Source organism: Patagioenas fasciata, chromosome 8 (genome assembly GCF_037038585.1).
Source record: "Patagioenas fasciata isolate bPatFas1 chromosome 8, bPatFas1.hap1, whole genome shotgun sequence".
NCBI lineage: Eukaryota > Metazoa > Chordata > Aves > Columbiformes > Columbidae > Patagioenas > Patagioenas fasciata.
The window spans coordinates 38,962,232-38,989,398 of record NC_092527.1 but is presented as its reverse complement, the minus strand read 5'-3'; the positions used below and the strand labels follow the sequence as shown (position 1 = coordinate 38,989,398).

The following is a 27,167-nucleotide window of genomic DNA, read 5'->3' as shown; positions in this document are numbered from 1 at the left end:
TGCTACACGGAGAGTTGCTTTTGGCAATGTTAAACCATTTTCTTAAATATATGTATTACATCTGAGCAATTACTGTGTATTGCAAAATATTTCAGAACAGATTAATCAGGATGCAATACAGTATATGAGGGGAAAATAATTGTGACTGTTTCTTAAATGAAGGGGAAGCACGTTCATGCAGCGTAGCATATGCCACTGTCTGATATTTGGGCTTTCCCCATCAGGAAAGTGGAAAGCTTAACATCTGTATTATATAATCCTCCTGTTCTGCATCCAGAAGGCACTGAGGTCTCGTTAAATACTTGACTACTGCTCTGTGGTAATTGGATGGGACTAGAGGGGTTTTTTAACTCTTTTCAGTCAGAAGTGCTCGGTGAATGCATTTCCTGCTGATCTGTGCCATTTAAAATATAACAATAAACAATCATTAATAAATGCTCTCTGTAATGTGGACTTATACTGCAGCTCCTCAGTGGTCAGAGGCACTGAGGTTCCTGGGTTTGGATCAGGACACATTTCTAATGGAAATCTCTATTTCAGAGCAGCAGTGCAGATTCCAGTGCTCTGCAAAGCCATAATAGGGAAAAACCAGAATAGATCCTTTCATTCCTTACAAGCTAACAGACACCATATATAACTTTAAGGAATTTTTACTACCTTGATTTTTCTGGCTTTTCAATCATTTAGATTACTTACATGGGAAAACATTTAGACTGAGAAACTATTGCAGCAGCTATGCTGAGAAATCCTATATAACAGTCACCGTGTGCGCATTACTCTACATCCAGACATTTAGGGTTCAGTTCAGTTAATGGTCCCACATCCATGGGAGGCAACTTAGACCGTGCCATTTCTACCCAGGGCAAACAGAAGTGAGAACTGCTCCATGGGATTGTACCCAGGATTACTGAAGCTCAGTACTTTCTTAAAATCCTTTCATAACATCTTCTTGGTATGCCCCTATCTTCTCTATCAATATCGTAGAACCTTTATCTGGAATGAGCTGAAATTTGTGTTTGTTTGTTTAGTTGGTTGGTTAGGTTGTGTTTTGTTGTGTGTGTTTGGCCTTTCTTTTTCTGCTAAATCTCTGTTTCCTTTAAGTTTTGTGGTGGCAGAAGGATGCTGCTCTTTGCAGCAAAGAATTGGGGATGTGCTGGGTCCGTCTGTTGTGTTTTCTGTTTTGAATGTGTTGATGGGATGCTGTCTTTAGGAAGTTGGGTTTTTTGTTAAATGTACAGCTCTGATGTTACTCTGCTTTGTTACAGGATACATGACATTTGTAAAAAAACTTTTGCCCTGCCAGATCTGCACACTAAGCCAGCTGGAAAAATACCCAGTTTGTGTTTAAATAAGTTATATTGCTTTGCATAATATAAACAGATCTGATCAATACATTAAAAGAGAATATAAAAGTGTTTCTTTTTTACCTCCTATTGACAGGTATAAATGACTTCAGTTATCTGCACACAAACTGCTTTGAGCTATCCATCTACGTTGGCTGTGACAAGTATCCCCACGAGAGCGAGCTGCCCGAGGAATGGGAGAACAACCGCGAGTCCCTGATCGTTTTTATGGAACAGGTATTCGACAGAAGAACAACTGCTGAATTAATTGATGGCTCCTTTCAGACTGAAAGGGAGCTTCGTGTTTCTGATGTTTTTCTTGCATGGCTAATTAAGTGATTATTGGTATTTGTGATAGAAACCTTACTGTAAGCAGTACTGGCGTATCGCTGCAGCCAGACTGTTTTAACGTAGGTGGAAGACAAAATAAAGAAGCTTGCTGAAATTTGCCGTGAGTGCAGAGCTTGTTAGAAATGGCTGATTGCCAGAAAACAAAACCAAACCAGACCCAAACACACACAAAACCAAGCAAACAAACCAAAACAAAACCAACAAAAAGCAAAGCAAAGCAAACCAAACAACCCCACAAAAAAACAAACAAAGAACCCCAAACAAACTAACAAAACCTGTTATGTCTACTGCTTTATTTGCTTTTTGGCTGCCTTTTGAATTTGATGCCTCAGGAATCGTAACAGGAAGGTGGTTCAGAAGTAGCATATACCTGGAAGGCTGATACTGTGCTAATAATGATATTTCTAAATCGTGTGAACCATAAAGTAGAAATAGAATGCATTTAATTCACATATGGGATTAATGATTTGTTGTATTTTCCTAATGATACTACTGTTCGTTGCTGTGCAATATTTATTTTTTTGTTTATTCTCTCAACAGGTACATCGAGGCATCAAAGGCATAGTAAGAGATGTGCATGGAAAAGGAATCCCAAATGCTGTTATTTCAGTAGAAGGTGTTAACCATGACATTCGCACAGGTAAATAAAATAAAATATTGGTGCAAATGTACAGATTAATGGTTTAATAACAAAATACAGAACCTCAGCAGTCCAAGGAGCACATTGCAGGAGGAGGGGGTCACTTCTTTCCATGGTGCAGCTGCGTAGACAAGAACACAACTATGACTTTCTTCTCTGCTCCCCTTCCTCTTCTTCCCACCTCTTTTAAAGCAGTTAGCAAATAGCCTTTTGTCTGCCCAAAATCAATAGCCTGAGCATTATTGCTCCTTTTCTCATGTAAGGGTAATGCAAATCTAACCCAGAAGAATTATAGCTCTGAAAGACAAGGGTGTAGGTGATACCTGGTGGGTGCAAAGAGAGTTTCTCTGGCTGATGACAGTTGTAGGGCTGTGAATGTGTTGGAGATGTGATTTGGAACTGTGTCCAGAGGAGGAACAGCTGTTGTGGGGAAAGGGAGAGTTTCACAACCTGAAGAGTTTCCTGCAAAACATCACGGCTTTATAAAAGATTATTTCATAGGGCTCAGTAGCGACACTGCTTTTATGGGTGAATTTCAGCCCAGAGAATTACTTTTCAATATGTATAGTTTAAAAAAAAAATGCACAAATGGCTATTTGCCTTGTTAGCACAGTCTTGGTCTATACTCAGACACATATTTATACTTGGAGCAAACTCCAGGCCTGTTTAATAGCCTAGAAAGCAGTTATGACACTAAATAAAGAACTACTTTAAATAGACACTAGCAACTACAAGATTAATAGTAATACCTGGAAATTGTTGTTGGCAGTTAGCAGGCAGGATAGTGTCCAGTGGCCATTGTGTTCGTGTATGTATGTACTGTGATTTAAGACACACGGTTGTCTTAAATGGAGAAACAAGAGGCTGCAGCAAGGAGAGGAGAATGTGGAAAGAAATAGTAAAACGAGATGTCAGCAGGAGTCTTCAGTGATTGCACTCAGTGCTGTTTGCAATACGTTAACAAGGTGTCTGTTGGATGTTTACAGAAAAATAGCATCGTGATGAATAACCAGACAAACCATAGTGTTGTGTACTCTAGGTTTGATCTAATATTAGTAACAGAAAATCTATGTATATTTTACATCCTGGCTGACATTCTGGGTCATTCATTAGCTGCCGCTTTCACTTGCTTTGCCACTAAGGTATGATATGTCACACTTAGACATGTAACTGATTTCAGGCTATGGAATGTCATAGAGCTTTATATAATAGACTTAGGAATCTTTAATATTTGCTGAAGTAGATTATCTGAGCCAAATACGAATCTTGGAATATCAAACTTAGTTTTTATTTTATTTCAGTGCTACTGTGTGTCTGTTGTAAAATAAACTATCGAATGACAGATATTTAATTAGGCAATAAAGATTCTGCCTTAAATATTTTAAAATAGTACCACTGGGAAATGATAGGAGGAATTAAAGTAATCAGTTGGTTTCCTTGTCTTGGAAGCCTTGGCAGTCTTGAAAGACTGCCATAAACTGTAAGTTGTATTACTCTGTCAGCAGAATTAATATATTGCTTTGGTTGAGGTCGAGGAAATGCAATAAGTGATTGATCTCTAGCTCTCAATATGCTGGATTGCCACCTGAAAGAAAACCTAACAGTTTAAAGGCAGCAAACACGCACACGGGAGCCCTGGTGACATGGTAATAATGGTGTAGGAACCCAGAATCCACCCTGCAATGCTCAGGAAGACTTCAGCTATTTCCGTGCAGGCTCAGAGCTGAGATTCTTTGGCTCAAGGCCTCCTGCAATTGTCAGTAAAAATAAAAGTTCTTATTTCATTCTTTTAAATTATTTTCATAATGAGACATTTAAGCTGACACTCTGTTTGGGAATCACTTTGTAGGTGGGAACATTAAAGTTCTATCTCGTTTTATATTATACAGGTAACAATGTATGTCTCATTAGTCTTTTGAAACTGGAGAATTGATTTTGGAGCCCAAAAGCTAAAATGACATGTATAACTCCAGAGAAAGAAGGCAAATTGTCAGCAGTCTTCTTTCATTTATACCTTTTAAAATGAAAAATGTATCCCTTTAAATCTCTGAGTTGCCGTCATATAAAAATAGAGCAAGAGAAGAATTACGGCCTCTATCTCTATTCCTATAAGTTTTGTTTAAAGTGAGCTAAGCTGTAAGCTATCTACTGTTTCTTTGATACATTAATGTGGTCAACTACCCTGTATAGCCAGACAAATGTTGTCTCTAAAGTTCCTCTAATAAAATTTACTTGTTTGAGAAAATTTCTTTGCTTCTTCCCATGGACAAAAATGTGCATGGAAAACAATTTGGTTTTTTACTTTCTCTTGAATGTACAAAATACCTTATGGGAAGAGAGGGTGGCTGACATAATATTAATGAGCTAATTGAACTCATTGATTCTGAGAGAGCTTTATGGAAAATTATTCCATTTTCTCTTGATGCAGATGTAACTATTGATTGGGTCTGAGTGATTACATGTTGTTCTGGTTATGTGGCCTGTGCTCTATGAGATAACCTTTGGAAAAGAGTTCATCATTTCAATGTACAAATGCACCTGGACACCTTTTCTCTTCATGGTGCAAAGGCAATTTTGTGAGTCACTTCCTCTAATTGAACATTTTGGAAATCTCAAAGCAAATCTTGATAAAGAAATATAAAGTATCACAGCCAGCGTTCAAAGACAGATGTACTTTACTTTGTGATTTTTGCAATAAAGCATAAATAATTTAATTTCACACAATGTTCAGAGAAGGTTTTATGAATATTTGGTAAGTTTCATATGATTTCGGTATACGTTATGTAACCAAGCCAAAATATTTTGAAGTAGCGTTTAGTAATATTTAATAACAGTCTAAGCTAAGCATAATTCTGGTATTATAACTCTCCAGACTAATTTCTGACGGCGTGTTCAGTAGAGAAAAGTTAAGTTTTAGCTGCACTATCACTAGCTTTTCTGGAGAGTTTTTTCTAGGTAACAGTGTATTGGGGTAGTTTTTTATAATGTATTTCAGTTAGCAAAATCTGGTCTGTTTAAGTGTAAATGTGTAAAAAAGGTCTGTCCTATCAAGCTAAAAAGTGTGTCTCTCTTAACTGAAGTGTTTATGGTGTCATCTGACACATTTAATTTATAATAATGCTGTCTTCGTATTTTTATGCATGGTTATTTCATGTAAACTGACATGACAATGCTCTTCCAGACCCAACAGGAGGAGATAGACGTAGCCCATCTCCAGCCTTCTCTCACTGGAGCCTATTCTTTTAGCAAACATATTATTTATTAAATTTATTTGTATTTTTAATTGTGTTTCTCTTGCCATCTGCTCTGAAATTTTTTACCTACTGCGTTTAATCTGATTTTTAAAAAACAAAACAAACAACCCACAACCTTTTAGTCTGGTATTAAATTCTGGGCAATGACAGCTGGCAGAAATACTACTGTCTACTTGTAAATGGAAAGGAGGTAAAGTGCGTCCTGCTAACAGCTTGATATCCAGCTTTGCAATAATTTCCCTGTGGTGTGTGAATGTGTAGGGTTTTTTCTAGTCTTGTGCAGGGTTGTATGAACCGTCTGTTAAATGTGTCAGAAAAATGTGGGTCAGTTTTGAACTCCAGGGGCTAAATAAAGCCGGGCTCTGAGCAGGGATGAGTTCACAGCCACCCATGGGGTGATCTGTAGCCTTTTGCCAGCCCTGTAGTATCGCCAGAGCATTTACAGCTAAAAACGAGCCCTTAGGGATAAATTCAAGAAACTTGGACAGCTTTTTGTTTCAGCTTTTGGTTAAGGTGCCAAGGGATAAAATAGTAAGGCAGAACTGAATAAAGAGCTTCTCAGAGACCCCTTCCTAAATATGTCTGAGTCCTGAGAAACAGAAGATTTGGACCTTGATCATCACCCCAGGTGGGGTTAAAGTGGCTGAAAGAAAAACCTGAGCAAGCTGGTAATACAAAAATTAATCTGGTTGAGCGTGCTTCTTGTACACAAGTTCACACTCACGTTCAGAGATTGCAATATGAGGTTATAGTTGGGTATCGCTATTTTTCTAATGCCTACTGTTCGCAAATGTATTCACTATTTCACCAAGCCCCAAGTTAAAATAATATTTCTCTAGTTGGTCTGATCTTTCCCCAAATGTACTATTTTAATCCAAATCATCTTTAGTTTTTGCAACACGCTGCACTTCAAGCAACTTAAGGCTAGTGATAGTAAGGCTGTCAGTTCTTATCAATGTTAAAAAAACAACCCCTCTTCATACAAGAGATGCTGCACTTCTATTTATATACAGAATTGCATATTTGAACATGCACTTTCATCCCACTGGGTTTTCCCGGGATATAGTGCAAAACTGATATTAGTGTTTCACCTTTTCAGTTCACAGCTAAGCATACTCGCTAGTTACAATAATATTTAGAAAGAAGTCTAAAACTATCCTTACGTTTGTATGGGTAACATGAGGTCATATATGGGGGAAAAAAAGAAGGAAACAGTCCTGCTTCAGTGAGGTGTTCAAATACAACTTACTTTACACATGAGTAGTTTAGGTGAATATGGGAGAGGAGCTCTGTTCATGCATTTCAAGGTAAGCAAGTGGTTAAATACCTGGATGAATTACAGTTTGGAGGAAAATTAGTATAATAAAACTCAAAGTAAGATTTTATGGAAGGGGATATTTACTTACATCTCTAAGTGAACTGACGTTATGCATTCACATGCTTGTATACTAAATAGCACCAAGACACACATGTCCAGGTGGTCTGGCCAGGATCATGAGTGTGATGTGGGTACCTCCCTGGGGCTTCTCTTTATTTGCAATGACAAATTAGTTTGGGGAAGGTCTTTTATACCCTTCAGGAATCACCAGCTATTACACGGTGGCCCTTTGCCTCTGGATCTTTGTGACTAAAACTGACAGAAATCTTAGGGCAAATTGAAGCCTGTTGTCATTTCCTTCACCATTTGGGTAATATATTTTAGGTCTGTTTTCCTGTAGGGTTGGCAGGAAGAGGGGTATGTGTAACCTGGTGCTCGGTGCTGGTAAGACCCCACCTCAAATGCTGTGTTCAGTTTTGGTCCCCTCACTATAGGAAAGCCCTTGAGGTGCTGAAGCAAGTTCAGAGAAGGGAATGGAGCTGGTGAAGGGGCTGGAGCACAAGTGCAATGGGAGCAGCTGAGGGACCTGGGGGGTTCAGCTGGAGAACAGGAGCTGAGGGGAGACCTTCTGATCTCTGAACTGCCTGAAAGGAGCTTGGAGCTGGGGGGGTGTTGGTGTCTTCTCCCATTTAGAAAATGACAGGATGAGAGGAAGTGGCCTCAAGTTGCACCAGGGGAGGTTTAGATTGGATAGTAGGAAACATTTCTTTGTGGAGAGGGTTGTGAAACACTGGAACAGGTCAGTGGTGGAGTCAGCATCCCTGGAGGGGTTTAAAAAACGTGTAGATGAGGCTCATAGGGAGATGGTTTAGTGCTGGATTTAGGTTATGGTTGAACTTGATGATCTTAAGGGGCTCTTCCAGCCAAAATGGTTCTATGATTCTATGTGTGATAGGGGACACCTCATTGACACACTCCTGGTGTGAGGATGCAGGGTTGCTGTCTGTGTTGCCATCTAATCCACATACAGGCATTTCTGTATCCTTATGAACACCTTCTCAAGGGGAAAGGGCCACTGTCCTGAAAACCATCTCTTTTCCTACCAGGAGCCGATGGGGATTACTGGCGCCTTCTCAACCCGGGGGAATACGTGGTGGGCGTGAAGGCGGAGGGCTACACCACCGCCACCAAGACCTGCGAAGTTGGCTACGACATGGGAGCGACCCAGTGTGACTTCACCATCTCCAAAACTAACCTGGCGAGGATCAAGGAGATCATGAGGAAGTTTGGAAAGCAACCGATGAGCCTGTCCATGCGGCGGCTCAGGCAGAGGGCCCGGCAGTGGCGGCAGCGGCGATAGGTCCCAGCATCCATGAGCTTCTGTCAGCCTGGCCGTAGTTGTAGTGAGAGTTACATAGCCTGTCTCTTCATACGTATTTCTCTGCACAAGGCCTTTCTGTTAGCGGAGCTGGACGAATAGTGGGGTTTTTCAGTTTGGCAAAAAGTTGGAAACAAAATTAAAGTGTAACCAAAATCAGCCCTGGGTTGGGGGGAGAGGCAGGAAGAATGCAGAAGGATGTCTTGAGTGAACCTGGAAAGAAGTTTTTTGCTTGTTGAGTTATTTAATCCTTTGTAAAACTGTTTTCTTTAAAAATAGAAGGAGAAAAAAAAGATACTTATAAAGGAAAAGTGTCATTTCGCATGAAAAAACGAAAAGTGCTGTTTCTAAATTATAAAATTGGTATATTTTTACAATTCAAAACCAGTTATGACGCTCTACATTTTATTCTCATATGGGAGGAAAGCTGAGAGGGGACAACTTCTGCTGAATATCATTAAAATTTGTGTCAGAATTTTCAGTCCCCCTTTCCATGAAAATCCACCTTTTGCCAATCACCATAATATTTGGGGAAAAAACCTGAAGCGAATAACCCACCTGTGCTTTCCTGCTTGGGTTGTTCATACTTAAGGGTATCTTGTGATTCTTGAGTTTAACGCCAGGAGTGTTTTCTCCTCTGGCTTTTTAAGGCTGTGTTTTTACTCCATGAACTAAACCTAACAAAAAGTGCATGGGACGAAGACCACTGTGGTGTGGCAGCCCCTCTCTAACCGGGGAGAAAGACTTGAAGCAAAGCTTTTCTGGTGGATACAGCTGGTTGTATCACGTTTATATTAATAAGAGGAGAGGTTTTGTCACTGGTATGTGCATAGTTCAAAAATCCACCTATAGATATATGTATTTTTTTTATTTTTGACCTGCCTAAAAGTGCCTTTTGTGCTCATGCACACCTTGTGCCACTGTCTTCCATGACGTGCAATGGATTTTGTATTCTCTGCATGGTCTGCTCATCTTGCCACTGCAGCTGCTACTGCTTTTCTGGCCTTACGACTCTATGGGAGAAGGATTTGTGCTTTATTATTGGCTTTTCAGCAATAAAAATGTACAGCAGGATAGGACTGAGGTTCAGGAAAGATGCAGATCAGGTCTGGGAAAGAATGAACTAAATAAACACTGGACAAAGTATCAGCTGGTGAAAAACAACTTTGCTCCTTTATCTTCAATGTTATGGCCGTAGTTACACCAAACGAAGGGCCAGCTGTATGATTTTAGACAGTCAAAGGTCTGTGGCTAAATAAACATCTCTTAATATGCTTGGTAGAAAGACTGCAGCATACACTTCCAAATACAGTTCTGTTTAAAACATTTTAATTGCTATTGCAGTTTTTGTCTATTTGATATGATTCTTGGAAACGACATTCACCAAAGTATCATTCAAGACTGAGAAAAAATAAAGTGCAAGCAGAAAACTTGCTGTTAGAATAGCATGTGCCATCTGTGTTAAAAGTTTTTTGTTGTCAACAAATCTTGTAAACACGTAAAGACAAAAGATTGCAGAGTGAAGAATCATGAACCTTGCTTAATAAGTAGTCGTATTCTTTTATTTTTTAGACAATTCCAGCCCATGCTTGTTCTGCAGATATCATTAAATAATAGCAATGTATTTGGCAGCAAGGGCTCAAAGAAAATAGGAGAATGTGTACATAATTTTCTATAACTGAGATTATGGAACTCAAGCTCCCAGACAGCATTTGTTAAATTAAGTAATAGAGGTAAACAAATAATACAGTCATTACATTAGCATTTGGAATTATATTTTACTTCACTCTGTTTACCACCCTTACAACATTCTATACGCTACATATTTTTGTATAGCAAATATAACAGCAACTTGTCAAGAAGTGTTTTTTTGGCAGCTGAGAAGGGATTAACGGTGTCTTTGTGCAAGTAGCGATGGGAAATAATTTTGAAATATGAAATAATGACAGCAGACAACTTGTTAGCAGTTTAATTTGGCTTGTTCATTGGCATATGTAGATTTTGTTACCACCACAACAGATCAGGGCCATACATTATTTTTTGTGTTATGAACTCATGGAGTTTCTTAGGTGGCTTCTTGATGGAATCCCACAAAAGCTCCCCAGTCCTCTTGCTGGGGTGGTTGCTGTACACAGGCAGATGAGGAACTAACCAGGGTAAAAGGACATAAAATTGTATAAATAGTGGTGGCATCACCTCCTGCTTCTGTTGATGGCTACTCCAGCATGGACATATCGCAGGATGAACAGCCCAAAGAAGATCTATTTCACACTCACTAGGAGGATACAGCTTTCCAAACATCTTATTCCATTCTTACTGGAGCAGCTGGGTAGTTGGAGAGAGGGTCAGTGATTTTTACAGTGATTTTTACATGGAAATTTCAATCACTCTGATAACCAGGCTGAAGGTGGAAACCACTGTCTCAGTCCTGGCAGGTCAGTTCTTTCCACCTTGAAATAACATTTCAGGCTGGTTTGAGATGAGATGTACTTTACAAACCCAGAGGTCCCTGTGCTTTGTTCGCAGGTATGAGGTTATCTCAACGCAAAGTTATTTTTTATTTGATAGCAGGCAGTGGATTTGATGGGAAATTCCTTGATATCTATTAGATAAAATTAGATGGATTGTGACTGCTGAAGACGTCAGTAACATCACCTGCTGAAGACAGTGGTCTTGGTGCTTTTACTGGCCAAGACTAGTGCTTACACATCCTTGGGCACAGCAGGACCAGGACTAATGCAGGTGACCTTACTCCATTTTAGTCCAGGCGTTACTAAATAAACGGCCTAATAGCTGTCAAGTGTACTTGTCTGTGCAATTATTTTGTGACTGTCCAGCACCTTTACACTGGAGAACACTCGAGTTCAGAGGAATTTTACTAGGAACTTCAGATGTGTGAACATATGCTGAGAAAAGATGCTTATGCCTGACCTGAGTATAATAATATTGAACTGATGTGTGCCCTATTTACTACTATAGTTATGCACTTGGGAGTTAAAATGCTCATTTTCTTTGAAATGCATAGCACTAATATTTAACCTTTAGATAGATCCAAACCACAAACCAATATATCTGGATACTGATGTTTTCTATTTATCTGCTTTTTCCAGGTCGTTAGAACAGGTAATTTTTTGGTAAAGTCTGTGCTTTTAATCTCATCTTTTTGGTGTTGTAGAAAATTAGGCAACCCTGCAGAAACAATGGACATAAAACTTGAGGATGGATAGCGATCCTTTTATAATTACATATGCATTTTAACAGCTACTTCTATGAGAACTCTGCTAAATTTTGATCATCCCTGCTATAAAAGAAAAAAAATACAATCCCTTCCCAAGTAATAAGAAATTCAGCTACACAATCTCACCCATACTGTAAAGGTTAAACCAGGACGTATTCCACTCTCCAACCATCAGTTATCTGTCAGGGCTCTGCATGGGAGCAATCATAAAATACAGTGGGAGCTGGCTGGCTTCTCCTTGTCCATCTACATCACGCTCTCCAGCTATTCAGTTTTTATCTGTTTAATTATCATAATTTTTGTCACCCTGTATGTCAGTTTTTCTCATCCATCTTCCTAACTACTGGTATGGTAATCTCGCGAAGACCAGTCTTGGTATCTGCAAATCAGCCTGGGAATGCTGAAACCAATGAAACTATATCTACTAAAATTATATCTACTTGTTGGTATAACTGTAGTGAATTTTGATAATCTCTAACCCAAATTTAATCTGCTGACTGTTAGGAGATTATCTGAAGGTCACTTTTACCAGCAGGGTGAGCTCTGTGTGGGTAAAATACACTGATAGAAATGAATGTGAATGAAGTTGTTGACTATGCTGGTGAAGAAATGCAATTTGTCATTGGATATTTTAAGCCTGCCACATATCTTCAGCTTCTGTCACCAACTACTTTACATTATTTTATTCATGTGTGGTTGTGTTTTTTTTTCCTCTAACTTCAGCTCATTAGTTTCAGTGAATTTGGGACATCTTCCCAAAGTGTGGATTTTGGCAGTCAGTGATGGAGTTATACGGCCAGATTTACTTGCCCCTTTTATCGCGGTGTGGTAGGTGATCGACGTTTTACAGAAACACAAGGACAGATATGAGTTCATTTGAAATAGCGCACAAGTGGTTTCACACCAAAAACGTGGAGTAGTTAACATTTAAAATTTACCTTAAATAGATCTGCCGTGGGTCTGGAAATGCCTGACTTTGGAGGCAAAAGGGCCTCTTTACCATTTATCTTTGCAACCAGTGTGAATTTAGGTTGTAGCCATAAGCCTGAGGGAGAAAGGGTAAAAGGACATAAAATTGTATAAATAGTGGTGGCATCACCTCCTGCTTCTGTTGATGGCTACTCCAGCATGGACACATTGCAGGATGAACAGCCCAAAGAAGATCTATTTCACACTCACTAGGAGGATACAGCTTTCCAAACATCTTATTCCGTTCTTACTGGAGCAGTTGGGTAGTTGGAGAGAGGGTCAGTGATTTTTACAGTTGATTTCATGGATAACTTAATACCACTTTTGCCTGTGCTGCTTTGTCCTATCAGAGTGGCAAGCAGTTTTCTCAGGCCTTTCCAGTCCTTGAAAAACAGCTATGAATGCTTTTTGGCTTCAGGTGATTAACTTACAGAAGTTTTAGGTCTTTATTTTGTATTTCCTTAATTTTGCAAGTTTAAAGCACATCTGTACGCTTAGTCTAATGCGCTTACTTGTCTTTAATTTCTTTTTGAAGGTCATTTAGCTTGAGATCACATTTTTGTATTTCACTGTAATACTATAATATTATTTTTTTAACAGCAATGTTTATGTGCAATGAAGCCATCATGATGAATGCAATCTTGTACCTGGAACCATTCTCTGCTATTTTCCACTGATATCATCACTGTTTTACAGCACGCATAGACAGTTTATACATGAGACGTACAACCCCACCAAGTTCACATTCAGATTTGCAGGACAATTTGGTGATCAGTTGTGGTGGCTTCTCTGTCCTCTTAACCGGACAAGTTATTAAATTTTATTTTGATGGAGATTTGGATTACTGCTTCAGATGAAAATTTTGAACAGTGTTCTTATACTCATTATCTGTTCTTTGCTCATTAAGCAGAAAAAATGACATTTTTATGCCTTTCATAAATTTTAGATGGGTGGTATTGACTGGACGATTTTTGGTATAACACTTCAGCTCATAACTACCTGGAATGAATACATTTATCAGTAAAAAATGCCAAGAATGGGAAGAAGCCTGTAAAAAAAGTTAAGGCAGTGAACATAAAGGTACTTTATAGCTGCATGTTTATGTATTTAATCTGCCTTTTCAGTTATATGAGTGCCTTCAATGATCCGCTATAGTGTCAGGTTAAATCCATCTTCCCCTCCCCTGTCTCTGGTGGTTTCTGCAGGCTGGATTAAACAATATCCCACAGTTTTCTGCTCAGGCTGCTTTGCTTGGCTCTACTAAACTGACCTTCAGAGACCTTTCCAGAATTTACCTCTCCCCATTAGCGAGGCTCCCAGATGAAGGTCCAACCTTCATCCGCAATGGTCATCTGGAGGTGACACTTGGGCTCTCAAGGTGGACTTCTGAATGTAGGTTTTTTCCAGCAAAATACTACAAAGGAGCATGGCACTGCTCTGCAAATGCCTACCGTTGTAGTTTAATACTATTCTAAGGGAAGGTGTGGGCAATTTAGAAAGTTTTGTTTTCCCGATCAGGACATAGGTAAAGAAAATGCTGAAGGACTGATGAACAGCAAACGTTGAAAAAATAAGGTTCAATGATAGCTCCATAACAAATTTCTTCAAGATTTTATGAAGAAGTTATAGATATATTTAGAGCTGTTTTGCAACACCTGTGAAATCCATATGAAAATAAGTACTTTTCTCCAGTGACTTAAATCATCCTTCACTCCATCCTGAGGAATCGCAATGTCCAGAGGCTGAAAGCAGCTGAAAGACGCTTTCTCAGAGAGTAACGCATCAGTGTGCACAGTGGGTTTCAAGGCCAGAAAAAGCTATATGGAATGGGACATACAGATCTGAAGAAATATATAATTGTAGAGACCCAGGATGTACCTTCAAGCATTGCAACTTGGTAAGCATCCATGTAGAAACCATCTAAGCCTGTGACAAAAAAATATACAGGATGGGTTGTTCCATGAGAATGAGATGCAAAAAAACCCAAAACAAGCAAAATCCACCACAACAAAAAACCCACTTTGTTACTTTGCTTATTGCAAGCAAAATAAGCAAAAAAAACCCCCTCCTCTACTTGTTTGAAATAATATTTATGAAGAGTAATACCAAATCCCAATTTTGGACAGAAAGCTTTCTCTTTTCTGTTGAATTCTTCTGCATTCCAAATCTGTACTGTATATTCTGAAATACTGATATTGTTTAGAGAAAGGAGTTAGTAACAATTCCCACCTATTGTTACATGAAGTGATACCAAACACCTGATATTTTAATTATTCTAATCATTAACTCTCACTTAATTTGCAGCAGCTGCTTTCTAGAATTCAATACACCACTTATGTCAACAGCACAGTCATTCTTATTGACTCTGTATTAACCAAAGAGCAACAAAAAAGAACATTCAGAGTAAGCCATCATTTAAAGATCTAACAAAATCCAGGCAGCCTTATTGTCAGCAAGTAAAAATATGAAAAATGGAATTACTTTTTGTGGTTTAGATGTGACAGAAATTCAATACCTGGGTTAATAAGGATCAATGGCAACATAATCTCACTTGAATAGACCAGGGGGATTTAAATTTGAGGTCTATTTCTTACCACAAGGATCTGGATCTGATTACATGGCTTCAATGTAAAAGGCATTAAAATCAAATTCCACTTTATTACAGTTTTGTGGGCCCTCTAACTCACAGGTGAATGGAATCATCAATCTGGTTGTCTCCTATGGCCATAGCTCTAACCCAGCTCACTAGCAGAACTGGTAGTTTTATAGTACAATCTGGAAAGGAGTGAAATTTGAACAGAAAAATGGATTCTGCTTCTATGATCTACCTTGTATTTGCCTAAATGCACAAGATCGTTTTTCTATAGTTGGCTCTGTAATGAACGTAACAGTTTCTGGTAACATTTCACCACCCTATGGTTGCAGTGGAGGACCAAGAGCATCAACTCAACAGCTCCACCAGCAACAATGGGTAAGCTGTTAAATCTACCTGTTCTGTTTAATTCAAAAGGTTTTGCTCTTGTTTGTTGCTATATTTTCATTTTTAAACACCAAGTTCCTTGTATGTTAGAACTTTGAGAGTTATTCTTCAGAGACACATGATATCTGGTTTTACTGAAGTTTCACAGTGGTGGTTCCTTGCAAACTTTATACCACTTTTGCTCTCAGGTCGTCAAGGCTCAATTTAATGACTCTGAGTCACTTTAAATTTGAGTACTGATGGTACTATATTGGCAACAACCATGGCACCTTCAGCATTAAGTGGTGCGCAGACCATAAATTATTTGGACAAAATCCAGCATTATAAAATCGGTTTCTTGCTAATGAAAGTGTTCATACAAATTAATTGCTGAATTTCCATCTTGGCTTCAGGAGCAATCTGTCATTCTTAAAGCAGTATGAGTCTCCAGAGAGTACTTTTCAGATTATCACATCCTTTAGATGTATTATTAATTCCTTGATTTGCTGTTAGCAGACTGAAAATCAAATGTAATAGGTGCTTGAGAATGACAGGGTTTCACCTGGCTGCTTGGTTGGCAAATTTTCCCCATGTTTGAAAATGCACCATTAATGCTGATTGAGAAGAAGTACCATAGGCCAGGTCTGCACAAAATATAAATCAGTAAAGCTTCCCTGGAACTCATCGTTGTATTCTGCAGGGAACATGGAAGAGAGGATTCAAGTTTGGATCTTCTCTTCTCCTACTTGTCCTGCATAATCCTCTCTGAACTTGCCTTTTCCTGAATTTTCAAGCAGTCCTTGCTTTTGAAGAATTCAGTGAGATGATAAACGAAAAACAGCCTAAGTGATGGCATTTCAACATTTCCAGTCCAAACCAGAGAGTTCAGAAGCAGATGTTGGCATATTATTTTTTCCCAAATACTGATAACTTCAGTTATTCAAATAACAGAGAATTACTCTGAATTTTCGGATCTGGCAAGGAGTAGACAGTATTTTTCATAGCGAGGGAACTGGAAGAACGCTGGTAAAAGCTCAGGGCATAGTCAAAGAAGCATTCCTTTGATGAGTTAATGATTTGATACAAATTCCATGTTTGGTGTGAATGAGGAAGTGGTGTTACGTCCTTTTCATGGCAGGAGGATGGATCACAGAATCACACAGAATCACAGAATGTTACGAATTGGAAGGGACCTGGAAAGCTCATCCAGTGCAAGCCCCCCATGGAGCAGGAACACCCAGCTGAGGTTCCACAGGAAGGGGTCCAGGCGGGTTTGAATGTCTGCAGAGAAGGAGACTCCACAACCTCCCTGGGCAGCCTGGGCCAGGCTCTGCCACCCTCACTGAGAAGAAGTTTCTTCTCATATTTAAGTGGAACCTTTTGTCTTCCAGTTTGTACCCATTGCCCCATGTCCTTGGATGTGAGAAATAAGCCAAACCAGGGCTCTATTCACCTCCTCTTGTCCAGGATATTTGTCCCATGCCAGGCACAGCTTCAAATCATCACTGTCCCATAATAAACAAGCTGGAGAGAGGTGTTGAGGTTCTAAAAAGATACCATAGAAGTATCACAAACTCCTCAGGATGTTGAAATTATCCATTCCCAATTGAAAATGAAATAGATGTCTGTTGTTAGAAGGAAAAATAAAAGTAATGAACTCTGGGAGGAAGCAGCAAATAAGGATGTGAAAGATGGTAGAGATGAAATGAGTCTCTGTGACCCACACCAATACTGGTGCGTGTGTTTATGTGCCTTGTGTGGGCATGTTGTATAGCTTCATATGTTTACTTTCAGCAGATAGAAGCAATTAGGAGGAGAGGCAGCCCTCGGGGGGCATCAGCACTGCCGAGCTGCCAATTGTTTGACATTAGGAAAACCAAACTGTACGAATGTGGCCTTATTATAGTAACAATCAGAGCAGAGTGTAGGAGGCTGGAGTATTTATCAGCTTTCCTGATTATATCTTGTTGGGTTTGTTTCTGTGATAAAGCTGCAGCCTGAGAATTCAAGATGTAAAGTAGTGGTTTTAACATTCCTCCCACCCTCCAAAAAAAGGAAAAGAGGAGAAGAAAAAGAAAAGAAAGAAAACATAAATAAATCCCCACACACACCCTACTGTGACTTCTGTATATGAAAATGCTGCCTTGAAATCTTTGGGAACTTGCCCATGGTTTTATATGTCAGGTTGTAGAGACTTCAGACAGGAAACAAGAACAAATTCTCATCTGTTGTAGCTACACAAAGCCTACTGACATCAAGATGAAATTGCCCAGCTGCTTTGTCCCTACATTTGATAGACTCTCTCAACAGTAATTCAAAGACTGGGATCAGGGTTTGCCAAGAATTAATTTTTTTCTGATTCCTACTCCAAAAGTATGGTGATTTCTTTAATTTTTCATCAAAAATTTGTGACCCATCCACACTTGAATGTTTTTAAAAGGTCCAGCACATTGTGTGTGCTGCCGTAAACAAAATACTAATAAAAATATGTCATTCTAGCTTTGCCAATGCTGTATTTATACAGATCTCCCTGGAAGAAATTCAGCTTTTGTTTTTATAAAAACCTTCAGAATTGCAGAAGGAAGCTTGCAAGCATCTGAAGAAACCATGGCCAAGTACCAATTGCATTTTTCTGGTAATTTAATTATTTTTAAGCTGAACTAATGACTTTGCATGAGCCAGGCTACAAATTTTTAAGATATTGAACTGGTACTATGATGAAGATATTTTTGTTTTCACTTGTTGCTTGCTAAGGTGGCTTTTCTTATAAGAACTTTGTGTTTAACATTAATATTGAGCTTATAAGAACAATTCATCTGCTTAGGAGATCACTTTAATCATGGTACACATGGTACCTTGTTGCCTTTACCTCTTCTTCCCTTTCAAGTTTTTTGCAAAATATCTTAATCAATAAGCATTAGCCTCCTGGAGACAGACCCATAGTCTGCTGAAAATCACCCCGTTTTGGTAAAAAACAGTTTTGTAATATTTGTTCAGCTGGCAAAAGGGAGAAATGGAGAACAGCCCCAGTCCCAATAGAGACAAACGTCACAATGAGGAGACGTGGGGATGGATGTGGGTAAGTGGCACATCCAACTTCGTACATTTGTTATGGATTGTACAGAAAACTCCCTGACATTCAGCTGTAATTACCTCCCTTCATCAATTAGCCATCTCTCAGTAGCTGATCACTAATTTGCGGTGGTGTAAAAGACTGAGGGAAACTGTGTAAAGGGCAAGAAGATAACAAGAGAAAGCCTGAAAGAAACACCCTGCAAAACATCCCAGAGGGAGAAGAGGTGAGAGAAAAGAGACTCAAGAGCAAGGAAACGATGTCCTTGTTTTTCATTCCTCCTGTGTTCAGGCAAAGGGTACTCCATGTACACATAAACTCAGTAGCATCACTAGTGCTTGTTTCTATATTTTTTTCTTATGAATGCAAAGTAAGCATGGAGGGCACGGTGGCAGCAATGTTCACAACAGCGTGTGGTAGTTTTCATTTCACTGATTCATTGTTCCAAAAGCCAAGGTACAATTTTCAAACTTGTGCAAGCTAAATTAGCTTTAACACTGCACATATCTGCATGTTATAAACACATGCATGTTGGAAAAGCTAAGAGACCAATTCCAAAACAGTACTGTATTTCTTGAGTAGAGGTTCATGGGAAGCATTCCTGAACAGGAGATGCCTTCTTAAATGTATAGAGCCTTTCAAATCACCACGTACACACATTTCTTTCTGCAAGGTAAACAAACAAAAAGATTTCTTGAAACCTCAATATTGAAACATGTTCAACAGTTTGAAGAAGAAACAACAGAGCAGGAGAGGTCTTTGTGGTCAGTGTGGTAGTTAATACCTTTTTCTTACCACTGATTCTTAAGGAGCACCAGAATATATCTGAGGTTTTTGTCTTCATCGCTTTGCTCTAAGGCAGGAGCAATGCACATGTATACCCTCTCGGTCCAGCAAAGAAACATAAAGCAAACTATTCTACTACATTAAGAGGCTAAACAGCTGCCTGGCTGCTCCCTTGCTTCATGCACAGGCAGTTGGACCAGAAGACTGAAGGATGTAGTATGATGAGACAAAAATGTACAGTCTCTACATAAACAGAAGTCAGGACGCATATCTGTTTTGATGGCTTAATGCTTCAGTGCTCTGTCCACCAAGGCTGCTGCTGCCGACTTAGCACTGAGGCTATTTCTGTGATGCTGCTGCTGTAGGAACGCTATGCAAACGTATTTTAATGATGAGAAAAAAACTCTGATAGCCTATTGCAAAGCAGGGATGCCAGCAGCTTAGGTGCTATTCTGCAAGGTGCTCCGTGACATTTCAGAAACTCTATGCTCAGGTCAGCTCACTGTAAGCAATAGTGCTCATGCTCCCCCTCAACCCAAAATATCTCAAATACCTTGAACATCAGTGGCTCAGCAGCTCCTTAAAACCATGGACAGACAGGGGACGATTTGGGAACAACAAACAGGGCTAAATTCAATCAGCTGTTCGCAACAAATAATTTGAATAGCTCTGTGTATGCAGTTAAAGCAGATAATGTGAAAATTATGGCGAGTACACAATCACTTTAATAGGATGATTAGGAACTGCAGGCTCCTGGGGAAAACATCTCAGCAGCGTGTGCACCTGCATCTATTAAAAGAAGCAAAATATATGGATTAACAAGCAGTAATTCATCAGCCTGTATGAAGGTCATGGCACAGGCCGGTAGGAACTAAGAGGTAAAGAGAAAATAGGTTGCAAGGTAGCCTGGGACAACGTAATGAAGATCTTGAGCATAAAGCAAATCATAAAAGGATGTTGCTGGTGCAGGCCATGGTATGGAAACTGTTTAAGATTGATGGAGATTTTGGAATGCACATCAAATTTTGGGTTATGGAGTACAAAAAAGTAAAATTAGAAAGTCATGGGTATTATCTTCACCACCTAATCAACTCATTACCTAAGTTGCTTATTTTTACTATGTAGAAAAATATGCCTCAGTCCCTGGAAGAAGCCTGTGCAAGTTGGCCAAAAAATAGAGGAGAAAACAATCTGAAGTAATCAGAAGTTCTTCTGAGATGATGATCTCACTGCCTATGTATATTCATTGTTTTCTGGTAGGCAGCAATGTTCTTTGGGTCCTCTTGACACAGGAGAAGTGAAAATAATTATAATTTCGAAATACTATTTTTTGGGTAAAGTTATTTGGCTAATTATTAACAGATAATAGATTTTATTGCCTCCTGTGGAGGAATATATTTGTATTTGTGAAACACATACATATTTATATGCTATATAAATAAGAAAAATGCATAGATATATATTCCCATCCTCTTCTTTCTTTTACATTGCAAAGTAGGAACATAGTTTGAGTAAAAATATCTTTAGACAAATACTGCCTGGCTCTACAGAATCATCGTACATTAGCGGTTCCAGAATTCTAACAACATGAGCAAAACAAGGCCCAAGAATCTTATTAACTGTGTTTATACACACCCAATAATTCATAGCTGGAAAGAGGCTTTTAGGCAACTGGCTGGTGCTTCAGCCAGCAGTTTATCAGACCTGACACACAAGCTTTTGCTGATGAAACACTTGGACTGCACACATGCCCTGCTTTCTACCCTTCTTCAGAAATAAACCTGTTTTGTAAGTCAGCACTTTGCTGGCCAGACCTCCTGCCCGGCTCCTCTTCACGTTCTATTGCAGGCACAGAGACGGGAAACTGGGGAGACCCGATTTTTCCATTGCACTTATTCACATGACACTTTTATTGTGATGCTGAGCAGCCTCCTTGGGAACATGTCCTAAAATGTCAATGATAATTTTTGTTGGCTTTTAGTCCTATGTTTATTTTCCCCACTGAACTAGAGGCAGCTACTGCTGACTCAAGCTAAGTTGCAAATAGCCATGTTAAGGCTACCAAGGTCGCAGAAGGAGGTGGTGTTTTGTGTGACTACCAATGAGAAACGTCAAATCTGATGTAAGTTTCTTGATAAGCAAAATTGTGAAGATGGCCAGGAAAGTGAAACAAAGCCTTGCAGTACGTGGAAATTGATAAAGTGATTTCTCATTCAAATAAAGAAGGCAGGTACATCCTTTCTATATAGATGTACATCCTTGAATTGTCAGGCAAGGCTTCTTTTGATGGAACATCTACCTGCTGCTAAATATACCATTATTTAGAGAACTGTCTGAGTTCAGCATCATTTACATTTTCCTTTAGATTTAGGTACCATCTGCTGCTCTGTTTTCTTTTGCCTACCGTCACAGTCGTAAGCATGTAATTACCATACTCCTACTCATTTTTTTCTTGTTCTTTTTCATTACAAGCTTAATTTCAGTCAGTTTTTGTCTTTAGCTTGCTTAAAACCTGCAATTATTAGAAGACACTTAATGAGATCAACGACAATGTTTCGTGCTGCACAGATATTTTTGAAAGGGATTAAATGAGGACAGACAACAAAGTGCTGAAAGCAATCTTTCTATCAGAAAAATTGAAGAAAAAAGCCTTGGAAAATTAGCATATCATGACTTTGGATGGATTAAAATCTTTAAATGAACTATTTTTTTTTTTTTCTCATAGTGGTAAAACAACAATTTGTAACCCTGAGAAAGTATTCAGCTTAGTAAATAATCAATGCAGCAAAGTGCTGCCCTGGCTCTTGCTCTTCTCTCCAAGTTCAGAAAAGACTCGACTCAGATCAATCTCTAGAGCTCTACCAGGTTTGCTGTCAGGTCCTGGTTTGTTCTGCTGTTGGCGTTTTTATTAGGTTGTATGTTGACTTTTGCAGCATCCTCTTTCTCTGAATCCACAGTGTGCAGGTGGATCTTTTTCTAGCAAAACACCTTGTGAGAATGATTGCGGTAATTGTCGGCATTTTACAATTTTTTAAAAAAGGCACCTGCTTTTCGTAATTACTGTTTTCATCTCCAGAATATCCTGGAATTTTTAGCACCTGAACTGCTGGGAGGTTGATCTGACAAGCAAAGGCACATGAGAGCAGGAATTGACTGAATTTGGATTGAACGTAGAGAAACGACGGCTTATAGGGTGATTCTGCAGCATCTTTGCCCTGGGGACTGTGGCACACAGGGCTGGTCTTGAGGAGCAGGATCCTCATCCCCATTCCCATTGAAGGGATGTGGTGACCCTGGCAGGCACGTGGCTCCTGGAGGACTTTGGGTTGGAAGTCTTGGAGATGATTTCTGCTTCAAGGCTTGGAGATGCTACTACTCATACTTATAAAACAGAGGGGTATGTAGATGTTATAAAAATAAATGGAGCTGGGGGAAAAAAATATCCTTTTAGAATATGTTCATTCCATTCAGACAAGAATATCCACCTGGGAACAACAAGGGAGCTCTTGAATGACATTTGGAGAAATGAAAAGGACATTTGTTAAAAAAGCACCAACCTGCCAGCCCTGGTAAACAAATCTTGTGGGTTATGTATAGTTTATATAGAAAATATCATTGACAATTTTCATCTGTAGGACACTGAGTGGGCAAAAGCTAAGATTTTTATAACCAAAGTTTTGAAAATGTGGGGATTTGGGTTTGTTTCTTTTCATATTTATTAATGTCCTGAAGTCTTCTCAAAAATATCATCTGACACTGTTACTGTTGACTCATTACCAGCTTGGAAATAATGCAGCTGAACTATGCCAGCAGCCCATCCATCTGCATGGAGACTCTTATTGTGCAACTGTTTATCTATTTCAAAGGGGTTTTGCAGGAGAAAAAGGCTGGAAACTTTATGCATTTTTTTTTCTGAAAGTTTCCTTTATATTTGTGGATTTTGTTTTGTAAATGAAGCTTTAGCTCTTCAAATTCTCACTTATGAAAGTGTTTTCTCCTGTAACTGCACCTGCATAAGGAAGATTAAGAGCTTTACAGTTTACATCAAGGTTTACAGCAATGTTAGATATTAGAGAGGATAAACAAATTGTAGGAACAGTAAAACTTTGAAATAATCTGGAGAGGAATTGTGGAACAACCATCACTGGAAGTTTTAAAAACCAGATGAGACTAACCTGTGCTGAAGCTGGATTAGTTATACCTGAGCCTACCTGAAGACAGGGAGCCCCAAACAGCTGATTCACTGTAATCTTTTCCTTAACAATGATTTTCTCATTTTCCAGTCCAAAGCATTGCAGTTGGAAGTGATTCTGTTGGTGTACATATGACAGATTAGCTGTGATTGTAAATCTATTGTTTACACTTTCTTGATTGCAAATGGGGAATTTCATAGTCAAACTCTTTCAGATCTGGGACTTCATTCCACGGTCCCCTGGACTCGGTGGAAAGTCTCTACAATATCCTGTGAGTCAGGTCGCTTCAGGCTATCTCAAGAATGTTCTGCTATCAGTTGCTCTAACATTTTATTTTGAGTACTTTCCTATGGACCTAGAAGAATTTTAGCTGTTTGGTGTTAGTAACAGTTTTAATAGAACTAAAAAAATCCCCAAAACAAACAAACAAAAACCCCAACATGCAGGGCTCATATAGTGGGATTGCAGTGATTATAAACAAATTTCAGACAAAAAAAGTTTCAGCAAAATTATGGAAAGAAAGAGTATACATTTTAACATCAGGCCATGTCACCTTACTTCAGAATCTTACTGTGTCCAGTATGGGATTTTTGATTAATCCTCTGGAAATGCCCATTTGCATTGATTGCAAACCTGTCCTAGGCACAAGCCAAGACTTATCACCATATCAGCTGGCGTGAAAATCTCCCTGGCAGAGAGGCAAAGCCAGAGAAGTGAAACTCACTGCTGAAAACGAGCCTACAATGTACTAATAGACTCTTCTAAATAGCAGTGAAGGCTCTCATGCAAGTGCATGCTTAGTAGACCAGATTACATTAATCTATTGAGAAGTATTAAATTCCCTAAAGGTAGAAGGAAAATTGACTTCCTAAATTATCAAGGCACTGGTCTTCCTGAAGGTATCCGAAATGTTTATGGTTGTTGGCAACTCTTACACCAAATAAGAAAATGAAAATTCATTTGACATATTTTGTCCTTTTTCACATCCATCTGAACAATGACACTTCCAGAGTGGTGGCTTGAGGACTCAGTGATGCAGATGATGACTGAATCAGAATCACAGAACAGTTTGGGTTGAAGGGACCTTCCCAGCTCTCCCAGTGCCACCCCTGCCACGAGCAGGGACATCTTCACCAGCTCAGGTTGCTCAGAGCCCCGTCCAGCCTGGCCTGGGATGTCTCCAGGGATGGTTCATCCACCACCTCTCTGGCCAACCTGGGCCAGGCTCTCACCACCCTCAGTGTAAAAAAATTCCTCATGTCCAGCCTGAATCTCCCCTCCTTTAGTTTAAAACCATCACCCCTTGTCCTACCACAACAGGCCCTACTAAAAAGTCTGCCCCCACCTTTCTTATCACCCCTTTTAAGTACAGAAAGGCCACAATAAGGTCTCCCTGGAGCCTTCTGCAGGCTGAACACTCCAGCTCCCTCAACTTGTCCTAATGATGATGTGGAGTAACGTTCCCTCCAAACCAGAGGTGCCGAGGGCAGCCTGACCTGGAGCCCAGGTGTACATGGGCATCCCCATTGCCTGGTCCTTGCTTGGGTGCTGCACCCTGTGTGAGTGGTCCTGGGGCAAGTGTGGGAACACTGAGGGTGACTGATGTCCCTGGAGGGAGAAAATGCAAGTTCCCTTTCTGCAATCCAATATTTGAAGTATACTTTGTCTAAAAGATGATAACTAATTGGACTAGAGCAAGTTCAGATGCTATCGTTTTGTTGGGCTGGCTGTTCATATCATTAATTTTTTTAATGGATGGTGTGAAGTGGTGTGGATTCCAGAGAAACTTGCTTTTAAATGAAACAGTTTGATTTTGACAGTTTGCCTGTGAGGAGTGGAGGATTTACAATAGAAAGAAGAAGGAATGATGAGATAATAGTACAAACATTTTTTTAGCTGGATCCTGCTCCTGTGGGTCTTCTCCTCAAACACGAGCAGAATGAGGGGTTCATCCCAAGATGTTAGTGAAATCCTGTGATGGTCAGTTTGATCAAAAGGTAAATTTAAGATTTTTGAGAGTATTAAGTTCAAGCACACAACCTCAGAAACGGGTAGAACAGAATAAAACAAGGCAACATTATTTCTTCCCATATGCCTTGAAAGTTTGGCTATTTATACATAGCAGTGCTGTGTAGAAATAGTGCATAATTATTTATTTTACAGTTTAAAAATCTTACAGAACAAATGACAGCAAAGGTGACATATATGCAGATATAGGAAAATGTAGCTGCTGTTAGTATAATGGTAATTAAATGTGATACCTGGACAGCAAAGGTGCAGAATTAGTTTTTAAATATTAAGTCGGATGTAATGACAAAACTATTAGGAAAGATGTCAGAACATAACTTGTCATCTTGGAAATAGGTTCTCTAAAGCACTTTCAGGAGGTGATGAAAAGAAAGAGAAATCTGAAAAGAAATATTTGCAATTTAAAGTGATGAAACTCCTCACAAAAACCCAAAAGCAAATAGCATCAATTATGTCCAACCTCAGCTGGAAAGCTGTATTATTTAGGTTGCTTGTTGCTGGAATGATATGCAGTGTTTTCTCCTCATTTTTCCTTCAGCTGCAGCCTCTGTGCATATTCAGAATGACCAAAGTTAATTGATCCTAATTATCAAATATAATGGTTTGATATACACACATTCAATTATGAGGCTTAAAGATTAATAAAGTAATTACCTGGAAAATGCTGTGCTGAAATATCTGAATTTGTAGAGTTTAATTTGAAAAACAAACAAACAAACCAAAACAAACAACCAAACAAAACCCCGAACATTCCTCTTGAATGCCTTTTCTTTCTGTTGACACAACACTAAATGTGAATAGCTGTTTGTTTATTGCCAGATAGCTGGCTTGCTTTCTTTAATTTTATCTTTCATTAGAGTCTTTCTGTCCAATACATTGGGAATACTCTGGGAGAGACACTAACACAAATAATTCGAGTTAATGGCACCGATATGGGTATTTCTGCATTGTTTGAATGGCACATCTGCACATGCCCATTGGAAAACAGACTGTACAGTCACACACAGGGATATAACATCAGTTTAGGCTCCTTTTCTACATTGTACACATCACTAAATACAAAAGAATAAATAAGTAGTGTTATTTTTTGATGTGTATTGCCATGCTGGACTCATACCCACTACGTTGCTGCCATTACAGCTTGTTTCCTTTAAAAGACTGGGTAGCAGAAGTTGGCATGAAGCTTTTAGCTGGGTCCTAGCATGATACTGGCAAAAGAACAAAGTCTTAAAACCACGTGGATGGTGAGTCCTTTGAAATGAGATTCATTTTCCAGGATAATTATTCTGTCTCTGCTAAATCTCCAGGCAAAACTTTCCAGGAATTAATATTCCTTTGCGTCAGCCTTTGTCATGTGAAAGGCAATGTTTAGGTCCTTCCTAAGGGATAAAAAGAAGCGGTTGTAGTGGAGACCAGAGCAAAATAAAACCTCCCACAGATTCAGAGGGAACAGCCTCCCAGAATTTCTCCCATTGTGTCAGCAGGTTTCTTTGGGGTGTTTGTTTGAGTCTGGAGCCCAGGAGGGATCCATGATGCTGGGAAATGTCTTCCCTGTGTGAGAGGATGTTTTGACATTGAGAGTTTGCAGAGCCAACGTGTCTCCAGCTTCTTCTCCCGAAGAAAACAGTGGAAGCTTT

At 39.3% G+C, this 27,167-nt stretch overlaps 1 protein-coding gene across 1 annotated transcript in view; it reads left to right on the top strand.

Moving 5' to 3' along the window:
• The window catches only part of CPXM2 (carboxypeptidase X, M14 family member 2), a 76,381-nt gene extending 65,292 nt beyond the window's left edge, over positions 1-11,089 (top strand). The window contains exons 11-13 of the mRNA XM_065843891.2: positions 1,441-1,580; positions 2,235-2,334; positions 8,013-11,089. Of these exons, the coding sequence (XP_065699963.1) occupies positions 1,441-1,580; positions 2,235-2,334; positions 8,013-8,266 (494 nt within the window). The 3' untranslated portion in view covers positions 8,267-11,089. The remainder of the gene's footprint in view (positions 1-1,440; positions 1,581-2,234; positions 2,335-8,012) is intronic.
• The last annotated feature ends 16,078 nt before the right edge of the window (positions 11,090-27,167 follow it).